This window comes from Sylvia atricapilla, chromosome 23, assembly GCF_009819655.1.
Source record: "Sylvia atricapilla isolate bSylAtr1 chromosome 23, bSylAtr1.pri, whole genome shotgun sequence".
Lineage (NCBI taxonomy): Eukaryota > Metazoa > Chordata > Aves > Passeriformes > Sylviidae > Sylvia > Sylvia atricapilla.
Genome location: NC_089162.1, coordinates 6,287,050 through 6,311,865, shown reverse-complemented (window position 1 = coordinate 6,311,865; position 24,816 = coordinate 6,287,050). Strand labels below are relative to the sequence as shown.

At 62.2% G+C, this 24,816-nt stretch overlaps 3 protein-coding genes across 6 annotated transcripts in view; all 3 read right to left on the bottom strand.

Annotated features, from left to right (window-relative positions):
- DSCAML1 (DS cell adhesion molecule like 1) overlaps positions 1-2,869 on the bottom strand; it is a 94,636-nt gene extending 91,767 nt beyond the window's left edge. For all 3 annotated transcript variants that reach the window (XM_066334974.1, XM_066334975.1, XM_066334976.1), the window contains exon 1: positions 2,747-2,869. In XM_066334974.1, the coding sequence (XP_066191071.1) occupies positions 2,747-2,789 (43 nt within the window). In that variant the 5' untranslated portion in view covers positions 2,790-2,869. The remainder of the gene's footprint in view (positions 1-2,746) is intronic.
- Positions 2,870-10,518: 7,649 nt separating this feature from the next.
- On the bottom strand, positions 10,519-12,793 carry FXYD2 (FXYD domain containing ion transport regulator 2). Of its 2 annotated transcripts, none has more exons than XM_066334992.1 (5): positions 12,659-12,793; positions 11,805-11,843; positions 11,605-11,679; positions 11,017-11,053; positions 10,519-10,891 (listed from the first exon to the last, which is right to left on the bottom strand). In XM_066334992.1, the coding sequence occupies exons 1-5, from the start codon at positions 12,729-12,731 to the stop codon at positions 10,867-10,869; spliced, it is 249 nt and encodes an 82-aa protein (XP_066191089.1). In that variant the 5' UTR covers positions 12,732-12,793; the 3' UTR covers positions 10,519-10,866. The 2 variants fall into 2 exon arrangements, with proteins under 2 accessions (XP_066191089.1, XP_066191088.1); XM_066334991.1 differs by lacking the exon at positions 12,659-12,793 and adding an exon at positions 12,453-12,579.
- Positions 12,794-13,565: 772 nt separating this feature from the next.
- FXYD6 (FXYD domain containing ion transport regulator 6) lies at positions 13,566-23,054 on the bottom strand. The gene is made up of 8 exons (XM_066334990.1): positions 23,013-23,054; positions 16,656-16,718; positions 16,430-16,471; positions 16,267-16,341; positions 16,097-16,133; positions 15,827-15,876; positions 15,706-15,749; positions 13,566-15,267 (listed from the first exon to the last, which is right to left on the bottom strand). Exons 2-7 carry the CDS (start codon positions 16,711-16,713, stop codon positions 15,721-15,723), a joined length of 291 nt encoding a protein of 96 aa, XP_066191087.1. The 5' UTR covers positions 16,714-16,718; positions 23,013-23,054; the 3' UTR covers positions 13,566-15,267; positions 15,706-15,720.
- Positions 23,055-24,816: the final 1,762 nt, after the last annotated feature.

The window sequence follows — 24,816 nt, the reverse complement described above, 5'->3', positions numbered from 1 at the left end:
AGCCCCTCGGCACGGGGCCACCCGTGGGCAGAGCTCCCGGCACCCCAACACCCCAACACCGAGGTACGTGCCCCAAGCCATGCCCCGAGCTCCCGGGCAGCCCCCAGCTCCAGGAAGGGCCATTCCCCAGCACATCCCTGGCGCTCGCCCCTGGCACAGCCTCTTCCCGCAGAGGACAAACGCCGGGAACATCAGGGGTGCCTTTACCCGCTCCCCATCCCCAGGCAAAGGCCACGCCAGGCGCAGGTAAAGGCGCCCTGGTGGCTCCTGGGGCTGGGAAATTTTGGCAGGATAAACAAGCGCCGGGCACGGCGAGAGGCTGAGCACTGCGGGCTTCTCCTCCGTGCATTTAATGAGGTTTCCATGTTTCATTTCAGAGACAAACGAGCGCCGTGCCACACTGGGGGGCCGAGATGGGAGAGATTAGAAAGCCGCGAGCTGCACCGTTCGCTGCGCCCAGCGCGGGAACATCATGTAAATATAATGCCAATATAAATCAGGCGGCAGAGGCAGCCAGCAACACCGCGCAGGGAAGACGCTTCCCTGGCTCCCAGCCTCTCAGTTGTGACCAGCCCGTTCCTCATCACACCACTCGCCTTCCCCTCTGCCTGGCTGCTCGCCCTCGCCCTGCCAGACCACCTCGCTGCTCAACTCTCCGCTCGCCGACCACCTCTTTCTGTTTATTCCACAAACAGGGGCGGAAATCAGCAGCTGCAGCCCATCGAGGGATTTCTAAACTTCAGGGGTCCCTTGGATCAAATGTTTATCTGCTTTCAGTTTCTACTCGAGCTCTTGTTCTACAGCAGGAGCACGTTAAAAGGATGTGCTTCGATGCCCAGAAATATTAAGTATCTGAAAGGTTTATCATGCATTAAGCAATTCATTTTTTTTATCCTATTATTCTAATGAAACTTCCATTGTATTGCTGTCCTCTCTCTGGAACCGCTTCACGTTAACACTTTGCAGCAGCAGGACTGCTAGATGCTGAAGATATCTCTCTTTTTTTTTTTTCTTTTTTTTCAAGAAATAAAATGTAAAATGAGGCCACGAGGAGTTGTGCTAATGGAGGCTTTTAATTTGCTCTTCTCCGAAGAGATAGCTCTGTGGGAAGAGATCCCTTTTCCAAGAAGCTGGGGCTGAAAAGATGCAAAAAGCAATAAACCATTGCAGCTCTCTATTATTTTGACTATTGGGGGTCGAAAGGAATCATGGCATCCTCGACGGTTATTTGTTTCCAGGTTTGGTTTTTTTTTTTCCTTTCAGCCCAGTAAAAAATGCAAATGTAAGCAAAGCAGACGCTGGCACGTTCAGCTCAGCAGATCTGAAGCACAATAGCGATTTTGGGTAAAGCTCCCAAAAGCGGCTTCACCCCAGCTCGACTAAAGCAGCTATTCCATAATTAATAATTGATGGAATAATTGATCATCACCGCACAACTGGACAGGGCGCCCTATTAAACCTCAGTAAATATTTTTCATTGGATTAACATTCAGCTAACGGGGTAATGTAGTGGGCAGCAAGAGAGGTCTCATACGAGGAAGCAGCTCCGTCCCCTTTCTTTCACTTCCCTCATTTCCTAAAATTTCCCCCTTGCTGTTCTCAAATGTCAGAGACGATAATTAGGGCAAATGTCATTTTACATCCTCCGAGCAGACAATTTTCCGAGGGGTGGGCGCTTCCAGCACGGCATCCGCAGGTCGAGTCGTGGGCAAAGAGGTAATTTGTTACAGAAACATAATTAAAAATTCCCGCAGATCCGGAAATGGGCAATTCCTTTATGTAACATGGATCGATTGTTGTAACAAACGCAGTGGGATTTAAGTGCCCGTGCTCCACGCAGCTCCTGCCTCTCTTTAATTGCATCGGGAGCAGAGACTCGGTTAGAGTATCACCTCGCTGGATGTGGGCAGCATCCACTTAATGCCCAACTTTAAATTAATCTGCAATCTTCCAGCGTGTGTCTCCTTGACACGCTTGTTCCATGATTCTCCCCATCCCCCCCCACACACATATATGATTTATCTATAATCTGATTGATGTCAAGCCGCGGGGTTACACTTCACACAGCATTCCTAGGGGGAACGAGGCGAATTTTAAGGCATCGCTGGGTTTCTCCCGCTGACGGGATCGGACTGAGAAGCGCTCGGGGGACGCGCAGCGCTCGGTCCCGGCGCGGCCCCGCCGGAGGATGCTGCGCCCGTCGGTGCGGGGTCCCGGGGATCGGTGCGGGGTCCCGGGGATCGGTGCGGGGTCCCGGGGATCGGTGCGGGGTCCCGGCCGCCGCTGCCACCGCCGCGGAGCCGCTCCGGGATGCGCCGGCACGGAGCGGCCCCGCTGCGCGCCCCGAGCCCCGCGCTCCGCCGCGCCGTCCGGGGAGAGCGCTCCGACAATCGCGGGCACTCGGCGAGGGCGCAGCCAGAGCGCGGCACCGACAGCCGCGGAACCCCGGGGAGGGCGCACCGAGAGCCCGGGACGGCGCGACCAGAGCCCCGGGACCCCGGGGAAGGTCGTACCCAGCGCCCAGGGACCCCGGGGATGGTGTATCCACATCCCACCAGGGCTCACCGGGACCCTCGGGACCCCGGGGAGGACGCACCGAGAGCCCCGGGACCCCCGGGGAGGACGCACCGAGAGACGTGGGACCGAGAAGCGGAGCGCCGAGAGCCCCGGGGAGGGCGCAGCCCGTGCCGCCCAGCCGGTCCCGCTGCCGGGGACCCCCGCCGCCCCCGCGCCGCTGCCCACGTACCTTTCGGCAAAGAGTACAGCAGGAGAAAAGTTACCAGCCACATGCCATACAGAGCAGCTCTGGCCCCGGGCTGCGGCGCAATTGCGGAGGTGCGGTGCCCCGGCGTGCCGCGCTCCTGCCGCCGCTGCCAGCCCGGCTGAGGTGCCCAGCGCCGCTCCCGCTCCGCCCCGCTCCGCTCCCGCCCGTGGGCCGGGCTCCCGCCCGCGCCCGCCCCCCCCGCGCCGCGCAGGGCTGGGGGCGGCCTCGGCCCCCGCCGGCCGAGCCCCTTCCTCCTCCTCCTCCTCCTCGCCGTGCGCCGGGGCAGCCCGAGCCCCCGGCCCCCACGGCCGCCCCCGAGCCGCGCCCGGCCCCGGGCCATCCATCGGTTCGCGCTCCCGCATCCCCATCGCGGCGGAGCCTTGGCCCAGGTGAGCCCTGTCCTGGCGGTGCAGCCCCCGGGACGCGCAGCTGGCACTGCTCCTGATCCCCGAGCCTCCCGCACACTGGTCCGGCATCCAAGGGACAAAAATAATACAGTGCTTTGGGTTGGAAGGGACCTTGCAGACCATGGGGACACCTTTCAGTAGACCAGGTTGGTCCAAGCCTTGTCCAGCCCGGTTTTGGACACTTGTAGGGATGGGAGATGAGGATTTGGGCAGCCCGTGCTGCTCCCGTGAGGGGGGACACGAGCAAGACGGGGCCAGCAGATTCATTACACATTCATCCCTCCAGCCAGCAAATAACAAACAAATACCAGCTAATGCTTGACTTTGGGGTGTATTTATCCACGGCTTAGCCCAAGCCGAGCCTTGTACTCCCCAAGACTTAGTCGCACCAAAGCCAATTTGTCTGGACCGTTAGAGCATTCAGAGTGTCTTTTCTTGAAGTGATTATAGCAGGTTTTCTTTGCTTTCCAAAACAGCCTTTACAAGCCCAATTTGTTGGAAAATAAACAGAAAGAAAGATTAAAGCATTCAGATTTCAAACAAAACAACCAGCAGGAAAAACATTACGTTCGGATTTTTTAAAAAGCACTGTTTAGATTTAATTGAGAACGCAACTATCGTCACGGAAATTGGGAAAACAACAGCCCCTCGGCCATTTCCAGCCCTCGAGGATTCACTGCAAACCTTCCCACCTGGGAGCCCCCTGAAGAGCTCGCCGAGGGCGTCCCCGTGGGTGGCAGGTCCCCATTTCAGAGGGGACACCGCCAAAGGACGCAGAGAAGCTGCCAGGACGCTGAGTCCTCCATGCGCACCCCGTGTCCCCTCCCTGCTCCAGGCCACCCACACCAGTTGTCATTTCAGTGAGGCCACTGCCACGCTCAGTGCCAGCAGCAGGACCAGGGGCCAACGCTGTGCCCGTGCTGTGCGGGCCTGACACACCACAGCCTTCCCTCCTCCTCCTCCTCCTCCTCCCCAGGGATGTGCTTCCTCTTCCTCGGCGCTCGGTAGCGCCGTCACCGCCCCCTCCCCAGCCCGTTCCCAGGCCACCTCAGCGGCCCGTGGGTGTCACGGCCGTCCCACGCGGGCACGTGTCGCTCGCACCCCTGGGCGCGCCGCCGGCGTCCCGGGAGGCGGCAGCTGATGCACACGCGGTGCCCACGCAAACCCCTCCAAGGAGCCGAGGGTGCATTTCAATCGCCACCTACATCGCCGTGCAGATGTTCGCCGGTACTTGGCAGGGAAATTGGTATGCAGGCCCATGCCCAGGCAGCCGGCACAGCCCGGGCTCTGGGGAGCCCCAGCCACATGCCAGGCATCTGCCCCCTTCCCTCCCCGGCAGCTGCTGCAGGATGGCAGCACAGCCCTGCCCAGGCTGCTCACAGCGAGCTGCCAGCCCGGAACCTGCCACAGCGCTTGGCAAAGCGGCGCACAGAGCATCGGGCTCAGGTGGGATTGGTACCCTCCTACACTCGGGAGTGAAGGGAGCGTGGGCTGGCAGGGCACTCGCTGGCACAGCGCCCACGAGGCCCCACGGATCTCTGTGTGAGGCATGTGAGCAGGGGGAGTAAATGCTGCTCACCCGTTCATTTTTAGCTCCCTTCACTGTTCGGCAGCTCTCGTGAGTTTCCTCACCATGCCCAGCTCAGGGAATCAACCCAGCACACTGACCTCCCCCTCGAAATGCTCCTTCCTCCAGGGCAGGAGCTGCTGGCCGGGCAGGGAGCAGCCCCAGAGCCAAACCTTGAGGCTGGCAGGGCGAGCACTCAGCCCAGGGCACGCTCGGGGAGCCCTGGCCGGTCCGTGAGCCGCCGGTGCCGTTCGCTCCTGCCCCGTTTGCTCCAGGAACGGCTGAGGCCAGGCCCTGTGCCAGCTCGCTGAGGCCGGGCACACGTGCAGGGCTGGCAGGGCTGGGCGGGCAGCCAGAGCTCCCGGAGCTGCTGCCAGCCCACACCTGGGGCTCGACTCGTGCCCGGCAGCCAGCCGCAGTCCGGGCACATCGGGCCCTGCACAGCTCCGTGTTTGGATGTGCGCAGGGAGCGTTTGTGTGTCCTTTGCACGCACGCTGAGCCCGCCAAGCTGGTGGCCTGCTCCCAACCAGAACTGCCTCGTGTGCTTCGTGTGGCTGTGCTGAGGAAAGGCAGGAAATCTCCACAGGAATTGTTTGGGCAGCGCTGACCTGCGCCTCGGCAGCACAGGCGGCTCACAGGAGGCCAGGCCAGCGGTGACTCGTGAGGAGGAGCCCGTCTCACGCTCCCTGGAGCCACTGCCCCGCTCACGGGCAGCCAGCAGCCAGCCAGAGGCAGCAGCCAGCCCAGCTGCACGGGTCAAAGGTGAAGCTCACGCTGAGGAATTAGTTCCCTGGCCCAAACTCCGCACAAGACACAGGAGGAATTACAGCAACGCATGCCCACGCACAGCTCTGAGCCCCAACAGGCTTCGGGAGAAATTGCACAGGGGGGTTCTTGTGCTTCTCCTGAGGGCCCTGGCCATCCCACAGCCCTTTGAGAACAGCCTCTCCCTTCAATTTCCCCCGTCCCTGGCATTTGTCCTGCCCCTGGGCAGAATTACACTCCGCTCCCGGCTACCCCAGCGCTCTGGGGATTACCGCAGTGTCCCGCGCTCACACACCCCGTTAGCCAGCGAGGTATTTCCCCCTGAAGGCAATTCTTCCACTAATACTCGACAAACCCACTCCTCATGCAGGCACACGGAGTCAAACAGCCGAGAGGAGGTCACAGCACCCCCAGAGCTCCGGGGCTCGGCCCCAGCCGCAGGTTGTGCCCCGGGCGGGGCAGAGGCGCTGCTCCCCGCGTCCCTCTGGCCGGGGCACACCTCACCTCCCGCCGGGCCCCCGGCCCGTGGCCTCGGCCGCCCTAGCAGACAAATCCCCGCAGGAAGCGATCATTGAAACAACAGGGCTACTTATCTGCGGAGAGCCGATTGCCACAAAGCGCTTCCCACGCGTCGCCAACTTACCCCGGCAGCACCTCTCCGGGCAGGGCCAGCCCGCCGTGACCCCGCAGCGCACACCGCGTCCCACGGCGACAAAGACAGTCCTGCAGAGCCACCGCTGCCGGCCCAGCGCTCACACGGTGGGCAGCTCTGCCGGTAATTGCAGGGTAATTGCAGAGTGGGTGTCAGCTAATTGCTGGGTACACCTGGGTGCGAAAGTGCTGGGCACGCCCACTAGGATTCCTTCCAGCAAAACCTGTCCTGGACCCTCTTGCCCCTCGTCCCCAGCTGCCCCCAGCCCCAAGGGTGGCCCTGTGTGGGTGCTGAGGGGGGAAGGACCCCAGCTTTCCTGTGGCTGCAGCCCCCAGTGACTCAGTTTCCCCAGTGCAGAGGGGAGCAGGCCGCTGCCACGTGGAGTGTGGAGGATGAACGCCTTGGGGGTGGCGAGGGGCCTGTGCATCAATAAAAGGCTGCAAACCCTCGGACAAACAGGTGCCAGCGGGTCAAGGTACCCAAAAATGACATTCTACTCAAGCGCTTTGGGTCGTGCACTACAGGAACAGCGGCGTTTCCATAAGGGATCCCTGGCGCCTGTGACTGTGGACAAAAAAAGGGGGAACAATTTTAAACTCCCAGCCCAAACCATCCTGTGCTTCTGTTCTCTGCCAAGGGCTCCCCCGTGCCCACAGCCCGAATCGCTCGCCGGGCAGCCGGGACGCTCGTATCTTCCCAAGGAAAAGCTTCTTTCCCGGCAAGAAGCTGGGATTTGGTTCCCTCTAGTGTCGTAGCGCTCCGTTGCTGAGCGGGGACCGGGGCAGCGGCGACAGGGGCGAGGGGACTTCTGCGAGGGGAGCTCCGTGCGCGGAGGAGAGCGCGGTCCCTGTCCTCGCCGCCTCCAGGGGCTTAGCACAGTTTTAGCAAGCCCCAGGGGCTAAACAGGCTGCCCGGGACAGCGGCGGAGGGATTTAAACCAGGGATTTAAAAGACAGATGTGTACAGATGTGACCCCTGGGGATATGGTTTAGTGCTGGCCTTGGCAGCGTTGGTTAATGGGCTTGGATGGTCTCAGAGGTGTTTTCCAGCCTCTGGGATCCCAAGGCACGGCCCTGACACGCACGGACTGGGTTCATGGGGACCCACGTTTGCTTCCAGCCCCATCCCGCTGTGAATCCCGCTGTGAATCCCACCGGGAGGGCCCCCGCAGCCTGTCCATGCCCGGGCTGCACTCCCACAGCATCACTGCCCCCGGCCGTCTGCCTGTGAGCAGTTACTCACTAATCGCCTCCGCTTTGGGGCAATGTGGAAATGGGGCTGGAATGTCGTTTCCTGGGGCCGGAGGATCATTCCAGCCCAGGATAATTCCCGTGGAGCAGTGCTGCTTTTGCAGAGGTGCTGCTGCTGCCTTTTCGGGAGCTGAGCAGAGGGAGGCTGAGGCACGTGGCTGGCTCCCCGCCAGCCCGGCCCATCTCTCCTCTCTCCAGTGTTCCTCTCTGGCTCCCTGAGTCACCATTTGCTGCTCTCCTCTTTAAACTAACGAGGAGACATTTTGCGTTTCGTGTTCCCTCATGGGCGAAATGCGTCCCTGGCACCGCGGAGCTGTGCTGGCAGCTGCTGCTCCGGCTCCGGCCCCGCTGCCTCATCTCCCCACACTCAGTCAGGGAGGAAACACAGCGACAGGCCAAGCCACAGCCAGGCAGAGCCCCTCTCCCTCCGTGTGTCCATCCAGGGGCCGGCAGAGCGAACAGGGAATAACCAGCGCCGAGGGGAAGCTGTTTGGACCTGGAAGCCTTCCCAGAGGAAAAGGGCACTCCAGTTGCCCACTGTATTATTTACCCAATCCCCTTTGTGCCGCAGAAAAGATTTACTCTGAGAAGATTAATGGCTCAAGGGACTGTGAGAGAAATCCTCCGAGATTGCCTGGTTCAGGGGAGAAGGCCAACACCTCCTGGGCAAGGCCGGGGGGCACAGGGAGCAGCAGGAAAGGGCTGAGGGGCTGGGCTTGTCCGTGGGACACCCTTTGATGGGGACACTGACTCACCCTGGCGAGAGCAGGACCCTCTCATCGGGGCAGTGGCAGGGGAAAGGACACACGGTGGCCTTGGCCTGGGGTGTCCCCAGCTGGGGTGTCCCCAGCTTCCCTCTCGCAAAGCTCCAGGGCTCAACACCCAAAACAAGTGACTGTGGAGGCTTAGAGAGCCCCTCCAGCCCAGCTCAGAGGGGTCACACTTCCTCTGCACCCTGTCCTTGGTTTGTGCCTGTCCTCTGCTCCCGGCTCCATGCTGGGGCTGCTCACAGCTGAGCTCTGAGAGGACCCTGCCCTCCAAATGTCACTGGGTTTGGGTGTGGGGTGTGGCCTGCCTCTGTCCCCCTGTCAGTGTCCCCAGCCCTGGCTGGGCTGTGGGGCTGTGCGGGTGTGGGCACACGTGGGTGTCCCCGAGCCGTGCAGAATAATGCCATTAATGCCATCTGGTGCCGAGACAGAGATCCCACACGGGAGCCAGACACGGCTTTTCACTCCCTGTAATCCCCGGGCCCAGAGCCGCGGGGGTTCTGTCTGCGGGGCTGTGAAGGGCAGCCCCAGAGGCTCAGGAGCCGGCAGGGAGGCAGCCTCAGGGGTGTGGAACCTTGCTGAGGACGGGCTCACTTTACTCCCTGCTGCCTTCCTGCCTTCTGTGGGACCTTCAGCTCCTGCTTTTGGGGGGCACAGCCCCACCACGTTCAGTGAGGTGTGGGCAGGGCAGTTCTGGGGAGGCCAAACCCTTCTCTGCTCTTCAACAGGCACTTCTCACAGAAGGATCATTTAGTTTGAAAATCATTTCGTTTGAAATGACCCCAGGATCATTTAGTTTGAAAAACACCTCTAAGACCATCAAGTTTAACCATTAACCATTTTCTTCCTTGGTTGAAGGACTCCTGTCCCTGCTTGAGCTGTGCAAATCTGCAACGAGTCTTTATTAGTGGGTCACTCTCAAGTCAAAATTATATTCCAAAATAATCTCCTTACTGTGTTAAATAAGCACCTCAGATTAGACAAATTGCACGGATTTTGCCTAATAACCTCCCCCCAGCTAATCCTATTTTCCTGTCAATGTCTGACCTCGATCGAAGCCCAAACGGACCCAGGGGTTTGGTTTCTCCATCCCGCTTGTGCTGGGACCGTCGGGGTCACTGAGGGCAGCCCCTTGCACACCCAAACAACCACCGTGAGGTTGAGGTGAGGGGAGGAAACCTCCCTGAGTTGGGATTTCCCATCCAAACCATTCCCTGGTCATGCAATCCCCAGACTGACGAGGCTGGGAGCGAGCTCCTCGCTGCATCCCTCCCTGAACCCTCCTTCCTCGCTTTTTTGGGGTGCCCCGAGGTCCCCTTTGGCCCCAGGGCTGCAGGGCAAGGGGCGAGGAGCTGGGGCAGGGTGGGGGACAGGCGGCCCTGTGCCCTCCCGTCACTAGGTGTCTGTGTCGGGCCAGCTCTCGGCGCGCAGAGCGAACCTCCCTCCTCACTCACGGCCCAATTGCCGGAGAGTTTCGCTCTTTTGTTTTTTTGAAAGAGGCGTTTCTGGCTGGATCCGAAGCCGAGAGCGGTCGAGAGCTCACAAAGAGCTCCGTGCTCCATCCCAGCCCCGTTCCTGGCCGAGAAGGACGCCTGGCTGGCGCTCTGGGGCTGTGCCGGGGTGACCTTGGCTGCACACCAGTTGCCCACTGAGCTCCCAGCAGGGCAGGGAGGGATTAAAAAGAGGGAAAATCCCCCAAAGGCGTGGGTCAAGATAAAGGCAGTTTATAAAGCGAAAGCAGAGGGAGCGTGAGCACAAGAAAAGGGGAAGAGAAGAAATCCAGAAGGCTGAAATTCCTCAGTTGCCATCCCAGGTGATGCCCAGCCCCGTTCCCGGGAAGTCAGGATGTTGTAACTCACGAACATCCCTCTTTCGCCTCCTTTCCCTTTCCTTCTGTACCTGAGCAGGTGTCCCCTGGCCTGGGACATCTCTTTGGTCGGTTTGGGGCTGTCCTGGCCGAGTCCCCTGCCGGGGTCCTGCCCACCCCGAGGTGCTGCTGATGGGGGTATTGAAGGGAGAGCAGCAGGAGCCAGACCTGGAGTGTTCCCAACACCTTCCCAGCTGCCAGGGAGACAATTAACCCATCCCAGCCAGACACGAACACACAAAGAGCCCCAGCGCCTTCCTGGGCATCCCAAGGGAAAGGCGAGTGCCGCAGGATCCGGGACGTGCGGCTGGGAGAAGAAACCTCCGGAGCAAACCCGAGGTGGAGGCGGCTGTGCCTCGGGCTGCGGAGGAGCCTGCGGGAACCTCTCCTGGGTCTGTGGTGGAAGACGCCTGCAGGGCAGAAAAGCCATTGGCGCCGGGCCAGGAGAGTGGGCGATTCAAACGCCTCGGGCACACTGTTTAACCTCAAGGAACCTGAACTTTATTAGCCAAGAAACTCTTGCTGGGTCTAAGAGAGGCGAAAGCACGAGGGTAATTTGCGTTCTGGCCTTGCGGGGTAATGGATCCACTGGAGCGGGGTGAGGGGTGGCCGCTGGCCAGGACTCCTGGGCTTGGGCTGGAGCTCTGCCTCCGCAGTGGCATTGCAGCTCTGGAACTGGAGAGAGAGAGGGTGACATGGCCAGCGTGTCCCAGCCCCTCGCCTCCTGGGACAGACCCCCCAGAAGTGTTTCCCTGAAGCAGGAGTACCCCAAAGCATCCCTGCCCAGCACAGGGAGCCTACAGGAGCTGCAGCCTCCTACCTGCACCTACAGCTCGTCCTCGTTCCCTTGTCTGTGGAGCAAAAAGCAAAGGGAGAAGAGTTAGGCTGGGTAATGTGGCTGAGAGAAGGGGGGACGTGGGCTGGACGCTGGCGCTGTCAGCCGGCAGGACTGGAACAGGCACCGTGCAATACCCACCTCCTCTTCTTCCTCCCTCTGCAGTGGAACCGCTGGCCTGAGGGCGAGAGCAGCGACTGAGGCCGAGCCTCTCACACCCATCACAGCCACCCCACAGCCCCGGCACTGCCCAGCCACAGGCTCCTGCTCCAGCTGCCCCCTCACTGCAAATGCTGATGGTTTCCATGGTTTTCTCCCAAAAATTGGCGGGCACCGTCCTGGAGCAGCTGTGACTACACCGACCCCGCACGAAGTGGTGCCAGAACACCCAGCCAGGGTCACACTTAGCATTGGGTCAGCCAGGGAGCTGCCGAGGTTCGAGGGCTCAGGGACTGCTGGTTCCTCTCTCTGCAAATGTCAGAGTTTTCTCTGCTATTTTTAAGGAGTGACCTTCCCTCTGAAGCCCTGGCGCTGGCAGGGAAACACTAAATATTTACGTGGTCTCCTTCCCAACTCGCCCTGTGCTGGGAGCGTGCCTGGATGGAAAGTTCCCAGGCCGCCCCGGGGGCAGGCTGTGCCCACCGCGGTGCTGTGGGGGCAGCGTTGGTGACCCCCAGCCCGTCCCCTGAGAGCAGCGCCCAGGGGGATCCGGCCCACCCAGGCACTTACTGAGGATGATGAGGAGCCCGATGACAAAAGCCACGACGGCGAAGATCAGTCCCCCGTTGCGGATGGTGTCATAGTCTGGGGAGGAGGAGAGCCAGGAGGGCTCAGCCCAGCCCCAGCCCGCAGCACAGAGCCCACGGCAGAGTGCAGGGGGCTGCCCGACCCCTGCCCGCTGCCCCCGGCCTGCAGGGCCACACACTCACCGTAGCTGAACCTGTCCTGGCCCTGCTCGGGCACTTGGCCTGAAAAAACGAGAAATTCCAGTGAAAGCCACGTCCTCACAATGTGAAACGGGAGAGACCAGGATCGAGGACTGCAAGTGAGAGTGCTGTGACTTCCTTGGCACTCGGCTGAGTCAGGAAACTCCTGGTCTCACCCCAGGAGGTTTCACATCCGTGGTAAATTCACGGGATGCTCTTGCAGGCTGCATTTGCAGGATGCTCGGGAGCCTCCGAGCTCCAGGTGAAGCTGCAGGGACCCAGCTCCACCGCCCTCGGGAAGGGCAGACTCCAGCAATGGCTCTGTCCCCTCAGGGCACTGAACCAACCCCCGAGGCTCACACCTCGCACCAGACACACCCCAAAACTCCACGACAGCGAGCTGGTCCCCGTGTCACCTCTGCAGCCACCTTACCTGACTGCACAGCCCTCTGCAGGGAGCGGTCTGGAAGGAGAAATCGCCCCAAGAAGCCCAACACCAGCCGGCCCCGATGTGCCACAGGGCTGCGGAGCTCTGAGGATCCATCCCCACGTCTGCCCACCCCAAATCCTCAGCCAGAGCTTCCTCTGCTGTGGGAGGGACCAGCGCTGCTCCTGGCACGGAGATGTCCCCGGGGAAGTGTCTGTCCTTACCGTCACCCATGGCTTCGGCGTGTCGTCCTGCGGGCGCCTCGCTCTGCGAGTGGGCACCCACGGGAAGGCGCATTAATTGGGAGACAAACCTCATTAAACATTAATGGCCTCGGTGTAATGTTTATCGCAGTCACGAGGGGAGGCACAGCGCTCCCGCCCGCCTTTGGGGAAGAGGGGGGAGAGGCAAGGGCAGGGGCAGCACCCACCGTGCCAGCCGCCGGGGAGGGCAGGGCACCCCGAGCTGCGTGTCCTTGTCCCAGCGCTCCCTCTCCTCGCCATTGTCAGCCCCCCGGGCTTCACCTCCCGCGGCGGTGGCGAGCCCGGGGCTGGGCTCCCACACAGGCTGTGACTGCCTTTTGCTGGAGAGGCAGCACGCCCCGTCCTGCCAGCCTGGCACCGAGGGTGGTGTCCCTCGGCCGGCTCTGCCCAGCACCGCGCCATTCCGGGCCGCAGCAGCAGCTCCGTGGCACGGCCGTGCCCGCGGCGCATCCCGCCGGCAGCGGGCGGTGGGCACCGGGATGCTGCCCCCTCCCCGGGCCGTGCCAGCCCCGGGCCCCGCGGGGCCGGCTGCCGGGAAGGCTGTGCAATCCGCTCTGCTCTAATCTCGCCATCGGCCGGCGGCAGTCACGAGCACGGGCCGATGGACGCGGGGCTGGCCGGGGAAGGGGACAGCGGGGCCCGGGGGACGCTGCCCTGGCAGCGCTGAGGAGCGCGGACACCGGAGCCCTCGGCGGCCCGGCCCCGGGGCCACGGGCTGCGGCCAAGCCCCGGGAGGGTGCAGCGTGGGGCCGTCACGGTGGCTCTGCTGTCACCGCCGTCCCTGTGCCCTGGCAGCGCTCAGCAGCCGCCGGAGCGGCGCGCCAGCAGCCCCACACCGCGGCTCCCAAAAAGCCGAGGGACAAAAGTGCCCGTGGCCGCGCCCCCGCGCTCCCTTCCCACGGGCTCTGGCTCTTGCTGAGCTGCAGGAGGGAGCAGGAGGGGGCTCGGCCGGCACAGAGGCCGGCTGTGCTGCCCAGGGCGCTCCCCCGCTCCCCTGGCCCCGACAAAGGGACGGCGTGGGGAGCTGCCGGGTGCCCTGGGAACGGCCCTCGAGACAACGCAGGCAGGCACCGATAGAAACGAGATTTTATTCCTTTCCCCTTAGGTCACAGCACGGAGCACACCAGCCCTCCAGCACACTCGCCTATTTAAAAGGAGACACAATAGCTCAGTTTATTTTACAACAGTCAGGGTTGGGCCATTTTACACACCACAGGGAGCTCTTTGTTTCGTGGTAACACCGACGGCACACTAGGGACAGCACGGGCACTCCGACGGGACACACACCGTGACACTCGGGGGTCTGCTCTGCCCAGGAGCTCTCCGCAACAGCCAGGACGGAGGGAAGGGACACAACACGAGAGACACGGTCCCTCTGCCTGGCACAGATGGGACAGAGCTTCCCGGTGCCACCAAGTGACGCCAAGCATGCAGGGACACAGCCCACGCTGGAGGCTGGGCCACCACAGCGGGATGGATACAGCAGAAACTCCTCTCGAAACCATCCTGGAGGACAAGACCCTCTTCCCGGTGTGGGGATGGCACCCTGAGGTGTTCCAGAGAAGCCCTGGGACCCCCCCACTGCTGCCACCACCCCAGTCCCCAGCCCCAGCCAAGGTTTTGCCTGCCCATGGACTTGGGGAAGAGCCAAAACTCACGGGTTTGCCTCTGGCCCAGGAGAGGACACAGGGTGACGATGATCTCTGGGCTCAGCACGTTGTCACAGTGAAAGCTCAGGTGTGCAAAAGCCCCGAGGATCGCTCAGTGCCACTCGCTGCTGCTCCATGGGGAGAAGGGACAGCTGGCACCGGGGGTGACACGGAACCGCCATGGGACAACACACAGCAGTGACACCGGTGGCACAGGGAGTGACAAGGCATCAGGAGGGGCAGGGAGCACCAGGAGGAGACGCCACTGCCCTTTCCCTGCCAGAAACAGGCACAGACAGGATCTCTGCTTCTCTTCAGCCCTCTGCCTGTGACACCCACCCAGCTGTGGCTCGTGGGCAGGAGCTGGTTTGTGCTGTGCTGCTGCCCTCCTCCACAGTGTCACCGTGCTGGGGACCTCACGGGCTTCTCTGCCACCACAGCCTTGCCTCACACTCAAAGCAGCGTCCCACAGGTTTAACCAGGGACAGAAATGGGGAGTGCCGAGCAGGAGAGGCGGGAGAGCTCCCTTCAGCCTGGAATCCAGCACCCCAGTGACCCCAGCGAGGGGGGCTGAGCCATGGGATGTCCCTGCCTGACTCACCCCCCACCATGGCTGGTTTTAGGCTGGGGGCACGCAGGGGGTTATTGCTGAAATGGGGACGGGTGGCCCTGAAAAGGCTGGGCAGGTCCCCAGGGCACTGCAGGTCCCCAAGCCCTGCCCAAAGCCAGGGTGGCTGTGCTGCTGGCACTGGGCAGGGGACGGGGGTCTCGGCCCCACAGCCCACACTCCTGTTCCCAGGCTTGGAGGGCAGCCCAAAGGGCAGCAGCCTGCCAGTCCTGCAGAGCCCGAATCACACGCACAGCACGAGAAAGGTGAAGAGAAAGTCACGATTACAACATCAGCAACAACTAGCCCTAGAGGTAATGATCATCTCACAGCAACATTACACACCACGGGAGGCAGAGAGGACGGTGAGCGGAGTTTAGTCGGGTTAGGAGACGGAGAACCGGGGGGACACGGACACGGTGGCTCCGCGCCTCCTGAGAGGGACCTGCTGCTGGGCTTTCAGTTTCCTCACAGGCCGCGGGCACGGGCGCTCCCAGCGTCTGTCCTCGGGTCTCTGGGTCTGCGAGGGGGGCAGAGCAGGGGTCAGGCTCTGCCCACACTGGCGTTGTACCCCAGCAGCACAAACTGCCTGCACGGGCTCCAGCTTTCCCCCCTCTAAACCAGGGCACAGCCCAGGAGGTTGGAGAGACACCGCAAGGGGTCCACACCCTAAACCCAAAACCACTCGCGGGTGGAGGAGCACCCGAAAAGGAAGTGTAACACACGGGAAAATCCGGACAGATGCTTCCTTTTCCTGCTGGGCTGCCTGTGGACACTCAGGACCTTGTCAGTGCTGAGTTTCCTTGCTGCAGACCCCAGCGCTCGCCCCCACCCCATCCCAGGAATGGAGAGCTGCCCAGTCCCACCGGTCTGCTCAGAGCCCCGCAGCCACCCCCACACACAGCCCCAGCTGTCCCTCCCGTGCCGATGCCCCCCCCCAGCCCGGCCTGGCACTCACAGCATCGGCTCCTGCTCAGTTCTCTGCTTTCTGTGCCGCCGTCGCTGCGAAGGGAAGAGCAGAGGGGTTTGTGTCTGTGTGACACGGGGCGCTGGCACGGTGAGCCCAGCAGTGACCTTACCGTTCGAGGTGATCAGGTTCTCCGCCTGAGCCTCCTCGTCCCCGGGAGCCCTGCGGGGAGAGGAGCACGGTGAGGGCACCGGGGGCTGTGCCTGGGCGGTGGGATGGCCGGGAAGGTGCGCTGGGAGCAGGCAGAGCTGATCCCCCGCTTTCGGGCACCCCAAAGGGACGCCCAGAGCGCGGCCCCTCTGCCGGCTGTGAGAGGATCGGGGAGGATCGGAGCAGAGGGGGTTTCCAAGGGGGATATTCCCCACCAGGTGCCCTCACTCACCTGGGCTTCTGCTTGAAACTGCACCTGCACCTCCTGCCTGCAAGGGGAGAGAAACTCGGTGAGCCTGGCCCAAGGGGAATGGGATGAGGCCTTTCCCAGTGCCCCCCAGCACGGGAACAGCCCCTGGTGCCCCAGGCTGCCAGCCCAGCACCCACCACACCGCAGCTTACTGAGGATGAGGAGAATGCCCACGGTGAACAGGACCACGGCGAACACCAGCCCCCCGATCCTCAGGCTCTGGTAATCTGGGATGGGGAGACACAGGGCTCGTTCCTGCTGGCTCCAGGGCAGGGCCATGGCACACCCACACCCTCCTCAGCCATCCTCACTCACCATAGTTAAAGGGATCCTCCTCCTCCTTCTCCTGGGTGGCCACTGGAAACGAGCAGACGAGGGGCTGTGAGGGGAGTGGGCTGAGCCCTGGCAGCTCCCCACAAACTCTGGGGCTCTCACGGCTGCTGCCCCACACCCCTCTCCAGCCCCGCGGGTCCGGGTGGAGGCTGCTCCCCGGGGTTCCCCAGCCTGCTCCCGAGCTGTGTGGGAAGCAGCGGGCACCTACCGTCTGCCACGGCCGCTGGTACCAGCAGGGAGCACAGGAAGATGAGCGCTGCCTCCATGGCCGCTGTGAGAGAGGGGAGAGGAGAGGAGGCCGTCAGCACCCAGATGCCTCAGGGAGGGAGCACGGGGGAGCTACACACAGCCCGTGGCTGCCGCTGTGGGCAGGCAGGGCCAGCCCATGCCGTGGGAGAAGGAGCCAGGCTAGGAAACACCCAGGGCACCCGGTGCCATCGCTGTGCCCAGCCCAGCAGTTCAGAGGCAGGAAGGGAGCGGTTTGAGCAGCCAGAAAGGCTTTTTTTTTTTTTTTTTTTTTAGGGTTCTGTGATGTATTTTCCACCATTTCCACTTGGCACAAATCTCAGGGCAGTCTCAAGTGTGCTCTGCAGGCAATGGGGCCAACACCCCAACAATCCCCCCTGGGCATCCCTGGCAGCGCTGTCCAAAGGCTCCCGGAGCTCTGGCAGCCTCGGGGCCGTGCCCATTCCCTGGGGAGCCTGGGCAGTGCCTGAACCCTCTGGGGGATGAACCTTTTCATCATATTCAACCTAAACCTCCACAGAGACAAAAAAATAATGAAAAGAAGAGGCTGGGTTTACAGTTACCCTAGTTTGCTAAAACGCTCCAGCCTAAATCCCGCTGTCTTTGGGAGAAGCTGACATAACCAGTTTGCTGAATATTCCCAGCCTCCTAAACTGGGACAGACTCCATTCGCACTTGGCATCATTTTTTTTAATGTGGTGCCTTCCAATTAAAAACTTTCTCAAGAAGATTTAAGCGACCCCACGGAAGAAGAGGCAAGAAGAACAATTTTAGTTTGCTCTTTCTACATCTGCTCTTCGAACTTCATTGGTTTCGAGCATCCCAGGGCTCCTCTCAGCACGGCACGGCCCGGGTCAGGCCATCAGCCCCCGGCCCGGCCCCTGATGATGATTTGTCCCAATTAGCGTAGCAATTACACTCCCGCAATGAGGCCAGTGGCCCTGGTGGGACGTGAGCTCAGAGACACTCTTGCCCTCCGGGCTCCCCGCAGCAGCAAGGAGAGACCAGAAATAATCTTGGCGTCCCCTCCCAGCGGAGCCTGGCCCTGGCCCTTCCCCGGGAGCGCGGCCCTTTCTCCCCGGGTGTCAGGGCGCTGTGGCCGGCCTGTGACGCTCCCTGCCAGCTCGGGCAGGGGGACAAATCCCCAAATCCCCAAGTGCGTTTGGGACCGACCCGGCAGCGCTGCTCTGCCAGGAGCGCATCGCTACCCACGACCCGCCGCCAGCATCCCTCCTGCAGCCCCCAGGGGACACGGGAGAGATGCTCCCCGTCCTGCCGGCTGGCGCGGGGGGACACCTCGTGCCGGGAGGAGAGGGCTTGGCTGGTGCAGCACCTCCGAGGGGGTTGGTGGCAGGCTGGCTGCTGCCGCCCTGTCCCCGCAGGCTCTGTCTGCCTGTCGGTGTCAGCGGTGCCGGGGGGTCACGCCGTGCCCCGGCGCCGGGCTGGGTGGCCATACATGGCCGGGAGCACGGAGAGGGTTCGGCAGGGGAAGGGGGGTGACCGGGAGCCCAGGGGGAGGCGGGTTATCGGGAGCCCTGATAGCGCCGAGTGCCACGGAGCTGCTGCAGCTGCTGCGCTGGATTAGTGCCGATAAGGAAGGGGCCCTCGGCACAGCAGGAATTCAGCTCGCTGATGGATGCAGAGCCCGGCGTGCCGCTATTCAGCCCCTCCAGAGCCTGACCTGATTCCGAAGCAGCCTCCATCCCAGCCCACCCCCGCGGGCAGCCACGGGGGAGGCTCAGCCGCCCCAGGCCGGCTCCCAGGGACACCGAGGTCCCCCCAGACCCTGCCACGGCCCCTTCTGCAGGCTGTGCTCCACGCTCCCAGGGCTGGCAGGCACGGACAGGCTCAGCCGTGCCCACCAGTGCCGGCCCCCGCAGCGCTCGGCTCCGCGTCCTTGCCCAGGGCTGGCCCTGGGAGCCAGTCCTGACTGCTGTCCCCACTGCTGTCCCTGGGAGCCAGTCCTGACTGCTGTCCCCACTGCTGTCCCCACTGCACCCACGGAGCAGCCGGCCCCAGCGACATTCCCAGCGCCCGCCTCGTCCATCACAGCGAGCGGCACCGCAGGGAACTCCCATCCCCGCCACGATCTGCCATTCTGCAATTCGATGTGTTTACCCCATCACTGGAGGGTTTCATTCCCCTCCTCTGCAGCTGCTGGGCCATTGTGCAGCCGAGCGGGGCTCAGACAAACCCGCTCGTTTGCTGAGGCGCAGATTTCGGGGTAATTAGCCGGTTTAGAAGCGCCCACAAAGAACGCGCAGCTGGTGACACAGTCACTTCGAGCTGCACGCGTCCTTTTCTCTCGCGTTCTTTATCCCTTCACCACGAGGCTGCAGAATCAGTCATTTCACCCCTGCGAGGGCTCTGTGCGTGCACAAGGGCTGTGACCCAGCTCATGCTCTCGTGCCGTGATCAATATTAATTGGCTCCCGTATTTCTCAAACAAATCATTCATCGGGTTTTCACTGTTTTGCCGCTGTTTGCCTGCTGCCGGCTCATTCCCTCTCAGGGAATTTCGCATTATTCCCTGCCCTGAGCCCCTGCACGTGGCACTGGGCCCTGCCCAGCCACACACACACACTCACACACCCTCCAACCCTTTGCTCAGCGTTTGGCTCCTCGCACGTAGCGCGGCAGAGTTCACCGCTGGGCCGAGCCAAGCACGCAGCACACATATGCTCTTTGTTTTTCTGTCTCAATTCCTAGAATTCACACACTTCCGCGCGCTCGAACTTATCTCTGCACGAGTGAGCCGCCGGGGTTGGCAGTGTCCCTGCTCCAAAGGCAAACACGGAGCTCTCAGTGCAAACCAGCCCAGCTTTCCTCCAAGGGAGCATATGCCTCGCAAAGAGCCACAGGTTTTTTTGGTTTGGGTTGCTCCAAGCTGGCCCACCCACTTCTTCCTGAAGCTGAAATAAAGTGAGAAGAGCGAGCGCTGCCGAGGGTTTGCCGTTCTCCTGCTCCTGCCTTCCCCCTTGCTGAATCCAGCTGTGCCTTGGCACAGGAAAGGAGAGGAAATCCAGCAGCTGCCACGTCCCACAGCTCAAATCTCTTCCTGTTCTCTCCCCATTGGTGACACAAAGTTTGGAGCCACCACCGCGGGCAGTGGCAATGTCCGTGACGTGAACCAAAACACGGGGGTTTCCTGTTAAAACTGCGAGGTCCGGAAAAACACAGAGAGAGGCGGAGCGGCACGGGAGCCGAGCAGCAGCGTCCAGAACTCCCCTTTCCTCTCATCCCAGCTCAACCTGCTGCTTGATGAGACAAACCAGATATCTGCCCGCCATCCCTGTCTCCACAGGAGGAGGAATTTGTGAGAGGCTCAGGAGGGGAGGAAGCAGCGACACAGAGTGAGGAAGTACACGGAGTTTGCTGTTCTCTGGGAGGATGTGGATGAGAGTGGGCTGGGGGATTAACCCAGGGCTGGACCTGCCCCATGGTGAGGGTCAGCTCCTGCTGCCCAGCACAGCCAGAGGTGACACCAAGGTGAAGTGACAGTGGCAGGGCCACCCTGGCACCAGGAGCTGGGAGCCACCTGCACCCACGCCAGCCGCTGGATGATTCACAGCGCTGCCGCCGCCCTGCCACGCACACAGCCAACACTCCCTCCATGCAGAGCAAGGCCACAGCTCCTCCTGAGCCTCTTCCTCCTGGATAATCCCTCCTTGCCCATTGCCACACCACTGGCTTGGTGTGTGTGCGTGCATGGAGCCCGGGTGAGGGAGAGGAGTGGGCAAATCCGGGCAGACAGACCCAGTCTCCCCTGCCTGGCTCAGCTCTCTGCAGCACAGCAAATCCTGCCGGAGCAAGGCAGGTGAATCTCTAATGCTGCTGGATCTCCCAGTCCCCTTTTCCCTTCCATTGTTTTGCGTAGATCTGCCCTGTCAAGTCTCAGCCATCACAGCGCAATTCCAGGCAGCCTCCGCCTTCCGTCAGGAGTCCTCAGGGCATCTCCTGAAGATCAGACCTAGTTAAAATCTCTGGTTTCTGTGCAAAGCCCCCCAGACCGTGACAGCAGCGCTCCGTTGCCCGGGGCGTTTAAGAGCATGTGTGAATGGACATTTCCAGCTCTGCATAGATGTGCTCTTCTGCCACGTCAGCATCAATCTGGCTATTAATGTGCCTGTTGTTGTGCCTCGTGCTTCTAAATGAGAGAGGAGAGGAGATTTCCAGCCCTCGCCATCCTGGTATGGATGGCCCTTCCCAAATCCGGTGCTGCTTCAGGGGCTGACTGGATGGGAGACACAGACCTGGCTTTGCTACAGTCTCATTGTCTCTTTGGCTGGGTTGGGGTGTCTCTGAGCACTCCAGCCCTCACCTGGACTCCAGAATTCCACTTGCCTCCCGCAGGGCTTCTTCCAGCCCCATGGAACTGACCCTAAAACATCGAGGAGCCTCAGCCAGCACTGCCCGGCCACGTGTGGCTCAGCACAGACCCCAGCCCCCCAGTGACACCCCAATGAGGCAGCGAGGCCAGTCCTTCACCGGGGCAAACCTCCAGTGCAGGCCCTGCAGAGCTAAAGGCCGCCTGGCCAGAGAGCCCAGCCCGGGCTCCAGCAGGCAGTAAACACCACCAGCACCTCCCACGGGAGTCTGCCGCTCCTGATCCCTCCTTATTTGACTACCAGATAACCAGGGGCTGTAAACCTGAGCGTGCAGCTGCCTGGACCATCCCATCCTCCCACCACACCCTTGTTTGGCCACACACCAGCTGAATGAGCCCGGGCTCTGCAGGGGCATCAGCCACGAGAATCCCACAAAGGAGATGTTCCCTGGAGGATCCTGGTGGTGAGAGTACCCCAGAACACCCTGAGAGAGCAGCGTGCGAGGAGCTGGTTGAGGCTCCTGAGCCTGCTGGGCACCACAGCGCTGCCACGCTCCGCAGCACATCAGAGCAGACATTTTCTCCCTTCTCTCCTCTGCTGTCACCATCAGCTGCGACCACCATGAGCACGAGGGAGCCAGCAGTCCCCAGGAGCACGGCTGTGGTCCCCACCAACACTGCCCCAGGCACAGAGTGATGGGCAGGTGGCACAGGACAGGACAGGACAGGACAGCTCCATGCTGCCAGTGCCAAAGGTGCCTTGTCCCTGCTCGGGGACACAGCAGCTGCAGAGCTCAGCAGCCTCTTTACACCTTGCAAACACACAAACAGCCTGGAAGGCAAACACGGGGGAACAGCTGCACGCAGAGCTGCTGCTTCGCTGTGCCAGGGAGCGTCCTCCACCCCTGGCCAAGCCGTGGCTCCACACCATGTTTTACCTGAACAGGGACGTTGAGACAAAGCAGATAAAATTTCCAGGTGAGCGTGAGCCGTGAGGCTGCTGGGAGGAAGGTGCGGGCAGACTCACACCTTGCAGGCACAGCATATCCTCCAGCAGGTCCCAAACCCGCTCTAACAGGTGGCCTGGCTTGGCAGCCATGGCGCTTCATGCTGGCAGCTTTCCATTCTCTCCGCCTCGGAACCGCGGTCCAGCCGTGCACGAGCAGGGACTCTCCGGGTGTGCCTTTGCTTCCAACTGGGAGCAAAACCACCCAGCGGGACTGAAGATCCCAGCGGGACCCAGCAGCATCTGGGAGCGCCGTGGGCTTGCCAAAATGGGCGCTCCGTTCTAATCCACGCACGGCTTTCCCCGAGAGGCTGCTCCTTCACGCTGCTCCTTCACATCCACACAAACCACCTGTCACTTTCCCTCCCACAGAAACGTCCCTGCAAGATCCGAGTTCCACCACACGGACTCCAAAAGCCGTTCCTTTGGAAGCATTAATTACACACCCCGAGAGACGCGCTCTTCCCTTCCTCCGTACGCCTTCCCGGGATGAGGCGCTCGGCTGTTTACGCACGGCGTTACTACAGTACTGAGCAGCAGGAGCCCGAGCGCTGCCGAGGGCTGCCAGAGAGGGATCCCCCGGCTCCCCGGGACGCCCCCGCTCCCCGCGATCCCCGGCTCCGCACAGCCCGGCCAGCCCGCGGAGCTCCGGCCGCGCTCCGGGTGTCCCCGCGGCGCCCTGCGGCGGCTCCGTCGGGGCATCGTCCCCGGCTCGGGGGGCTGGTAACCAGGGCAACGGTGGGGAAGGGAAATCGCGGTACCCGGCGTCGCCACGGCAACCGCCGGGGCCGGGATGGGGCGGCTCGGGGCACGGGCGATGCCCCGGGGCAGCGGGGCGGGTCCCTCCCCGGCGGGAGCGGGCTGCGCTCGGTACCGCACCCCGGAACGGGGAAAGGACCCCCGGGCGGGCACCCCGAGCCCCCCGAGCCCCCGGGTCCGTCCTTCCCCCCCGCCGGCCCCCCAGAGCCCTCGGCGGCCGGACCCACCTGCGCTGGCCGGGCGGAGCCGGGCAGAGCCGGGCTGGCCCCGCGGCTCCGGGCGGTGCCGGGGGAGCGGAGCGGAGCGCCGAGCGGGGCTGCAGCACAAAGGGGAGCGGGCGGGCGGGGCGGGGGCGGCGCCTGCGGGCCGGGGGGCGCGGGCAGCGGCGGGGGCGCGGCCAGCACGGCCCGGCCCCGGCGGCTCCCAGATCCCCCCAGAGGAAGGCGCGGGGATGCTCAGGGGGATGGAGCCCCTCTGCTCCGCACGCCGCTGCGGGTGTTCAGCCTGGAGAGGGGAAGCTCCAGGGAGAGCTTAGAGCCCCTTGCAGCGCCTCAAGGGGCTCCAGGAGAGCTGGAGACGGACTTTGGAGAAGGGATGGATTGGGAAGACAAGAGGGAATGGCCTCCAGTGCCAGTGGGCAGGGTTAGATGGGACATGTGAAAGAAATTCTTCCCTATGTGGGCGGTGAGGCTCTGGTACAGGGTGCCCAGAGAAGCTGTGGCTGCCCCAGGATCCCTGGAAGTGTCCAAGGCCAGGCTGGACGGGCCTTGGAGCAACTTGGAATAGTGGAAAGTGTGTCAGGGATTTGGAACTTGATGGCCTTGAGGATCCCTTCCAACCCAAACCATTCTGTGGTTCTGCAAAACTCAGGGCGCCTGCTGGGTGCAGGTGTGGAGGGAAAATGCTCACCTGGCTGGGAAACCTCCCTTCCCATGGCTGAGCAGGCCTGGACTCTGCCCTGAGCTGTGCTCTGGGCCTGGGGGGAGCGAGGAACAGGCTGGGAGCTCCTCTGGAGCAGCAGAAAACACACACAGAGATGACCTGGCAAACACTCACAGGTGCCCTGCTGCCTCCTGAGGGCTGGGACAGGGGCTGCCAGGCCAGGTGGGCCAGCTCACAGGGCTTCAGTCACGTCACTCAGCCCATCTCAGGGGCCGCCCAGGTCAGGGTGGGCAGCAGGACCACTTCCAGCCTGGCCTGGCTCAGTTTCAGCACACCCTGGTACCTGGATCCAGCAGCCTTTGGCAGCTGCAGGAAACCAGACCCCGAGCTGGGAGTCACCCAGAGCAGGTCAGGACCCAGGGCACGCTTCAGGCAGCCAGGACAAAACGCCGTGTGACACAAGGGCTGGACAAACAGCCCGGTGAATAGCTCTGAAAGCGCTGTCACAGGGCTTTGTGGCAAGCCCCATCAGCCAGCCAGGCGTGTTGGGAGGAGCAGGACGGGCAGGGAGGTCCTTGCTCGGTAGAGGATGTCAGATGGGAGCAGGGGGCACTGCCAGGCAGTGCTGAGAGCCATGGGCACCACTCCATCCCAAACCTCTGTGTGCCTGCCTCCTGCTGCTGCCCTGGGCAGCCATTCCTTCTCGGAAAAACACCTCAGCCATGCTGTCACCGCCGGGCTGGCTCATCCCTCTTCACTCCATCTGAGATGGAAATCAGGCAGTGACGGCGCCGCTCCACAGCCGGCTCCCCGCTTCCAGTAAACCATACAAAGAAAATAAACCAGCACTGGCATTTCAAGGCAATTATTCAAAGGGTCAAGAGATACAGACCAACACTGAGGAGCTGGAAAACATCAAGTCCCTCTAATGCAGAAGGATAACAGGATAAGGCTGTCAGTTACCCTGCAGGGAGAGAGGCAGGGATCAAGCCATTATAATCAGGTTTTGGGCTCCTCTGACCTTATCTGCTTCTGGGCTGTCATTATCCACAGCACACAGTAAAACATTCAGGTGTCACCGTGCCCTGGGGGCTGCAGCGAGCACGGTGGGGTTCTGCAGAGCCCTGAGCACGGATGCCCCGTGCAGCA

Bases quoted from the DNA above. Each gene is read 5' to 3' on its own strand.
- FXYD2 (XM_066334991.1), bottom strand. From the start codon at position 12,546: ATGAGGTTTGTCTCCCAATTAATGCGCCTTCCCGTGGGTGCCCACTCG. The intron at 11,844-12,452 runs GTAAGGACAGAC...TCGTTTTTTCAG, and splicing joins CGCCGAAGCCATGGGTGACG to GCCAAGTGCCCGAGCAGGGC. The intron at 11,680-11,804 runs GTGAGTGTGTGG...CCTCCTCCCCAG, and splicing joins CCAGGACAGGTTCAGCTACG to ACTATGACACCATCCGCAAC.
- FXYD6 (XM_066334990.1), bottom strand. From the start codon at position 16,713: ATGGAGGCAGCGCTCATCTTCCTGTGCTCCCTGCTGGTACCAGCGGCC. The intron at 16,342-16,429 runs GTGAGTGAGGAT...TCCCCATCCCAG, and splicing joins GGAGGATCCCTTTAACTATG to ATTACCAGAGCCTGAGGATC. The intron at 16,134-16,266 runs GTAAGCTGCGGT...CTCCCCTTGCAG, and splicing joins GGGCATTCTCCTCATCCTCA to GCAGGAGGTGCAGGTGCAGT.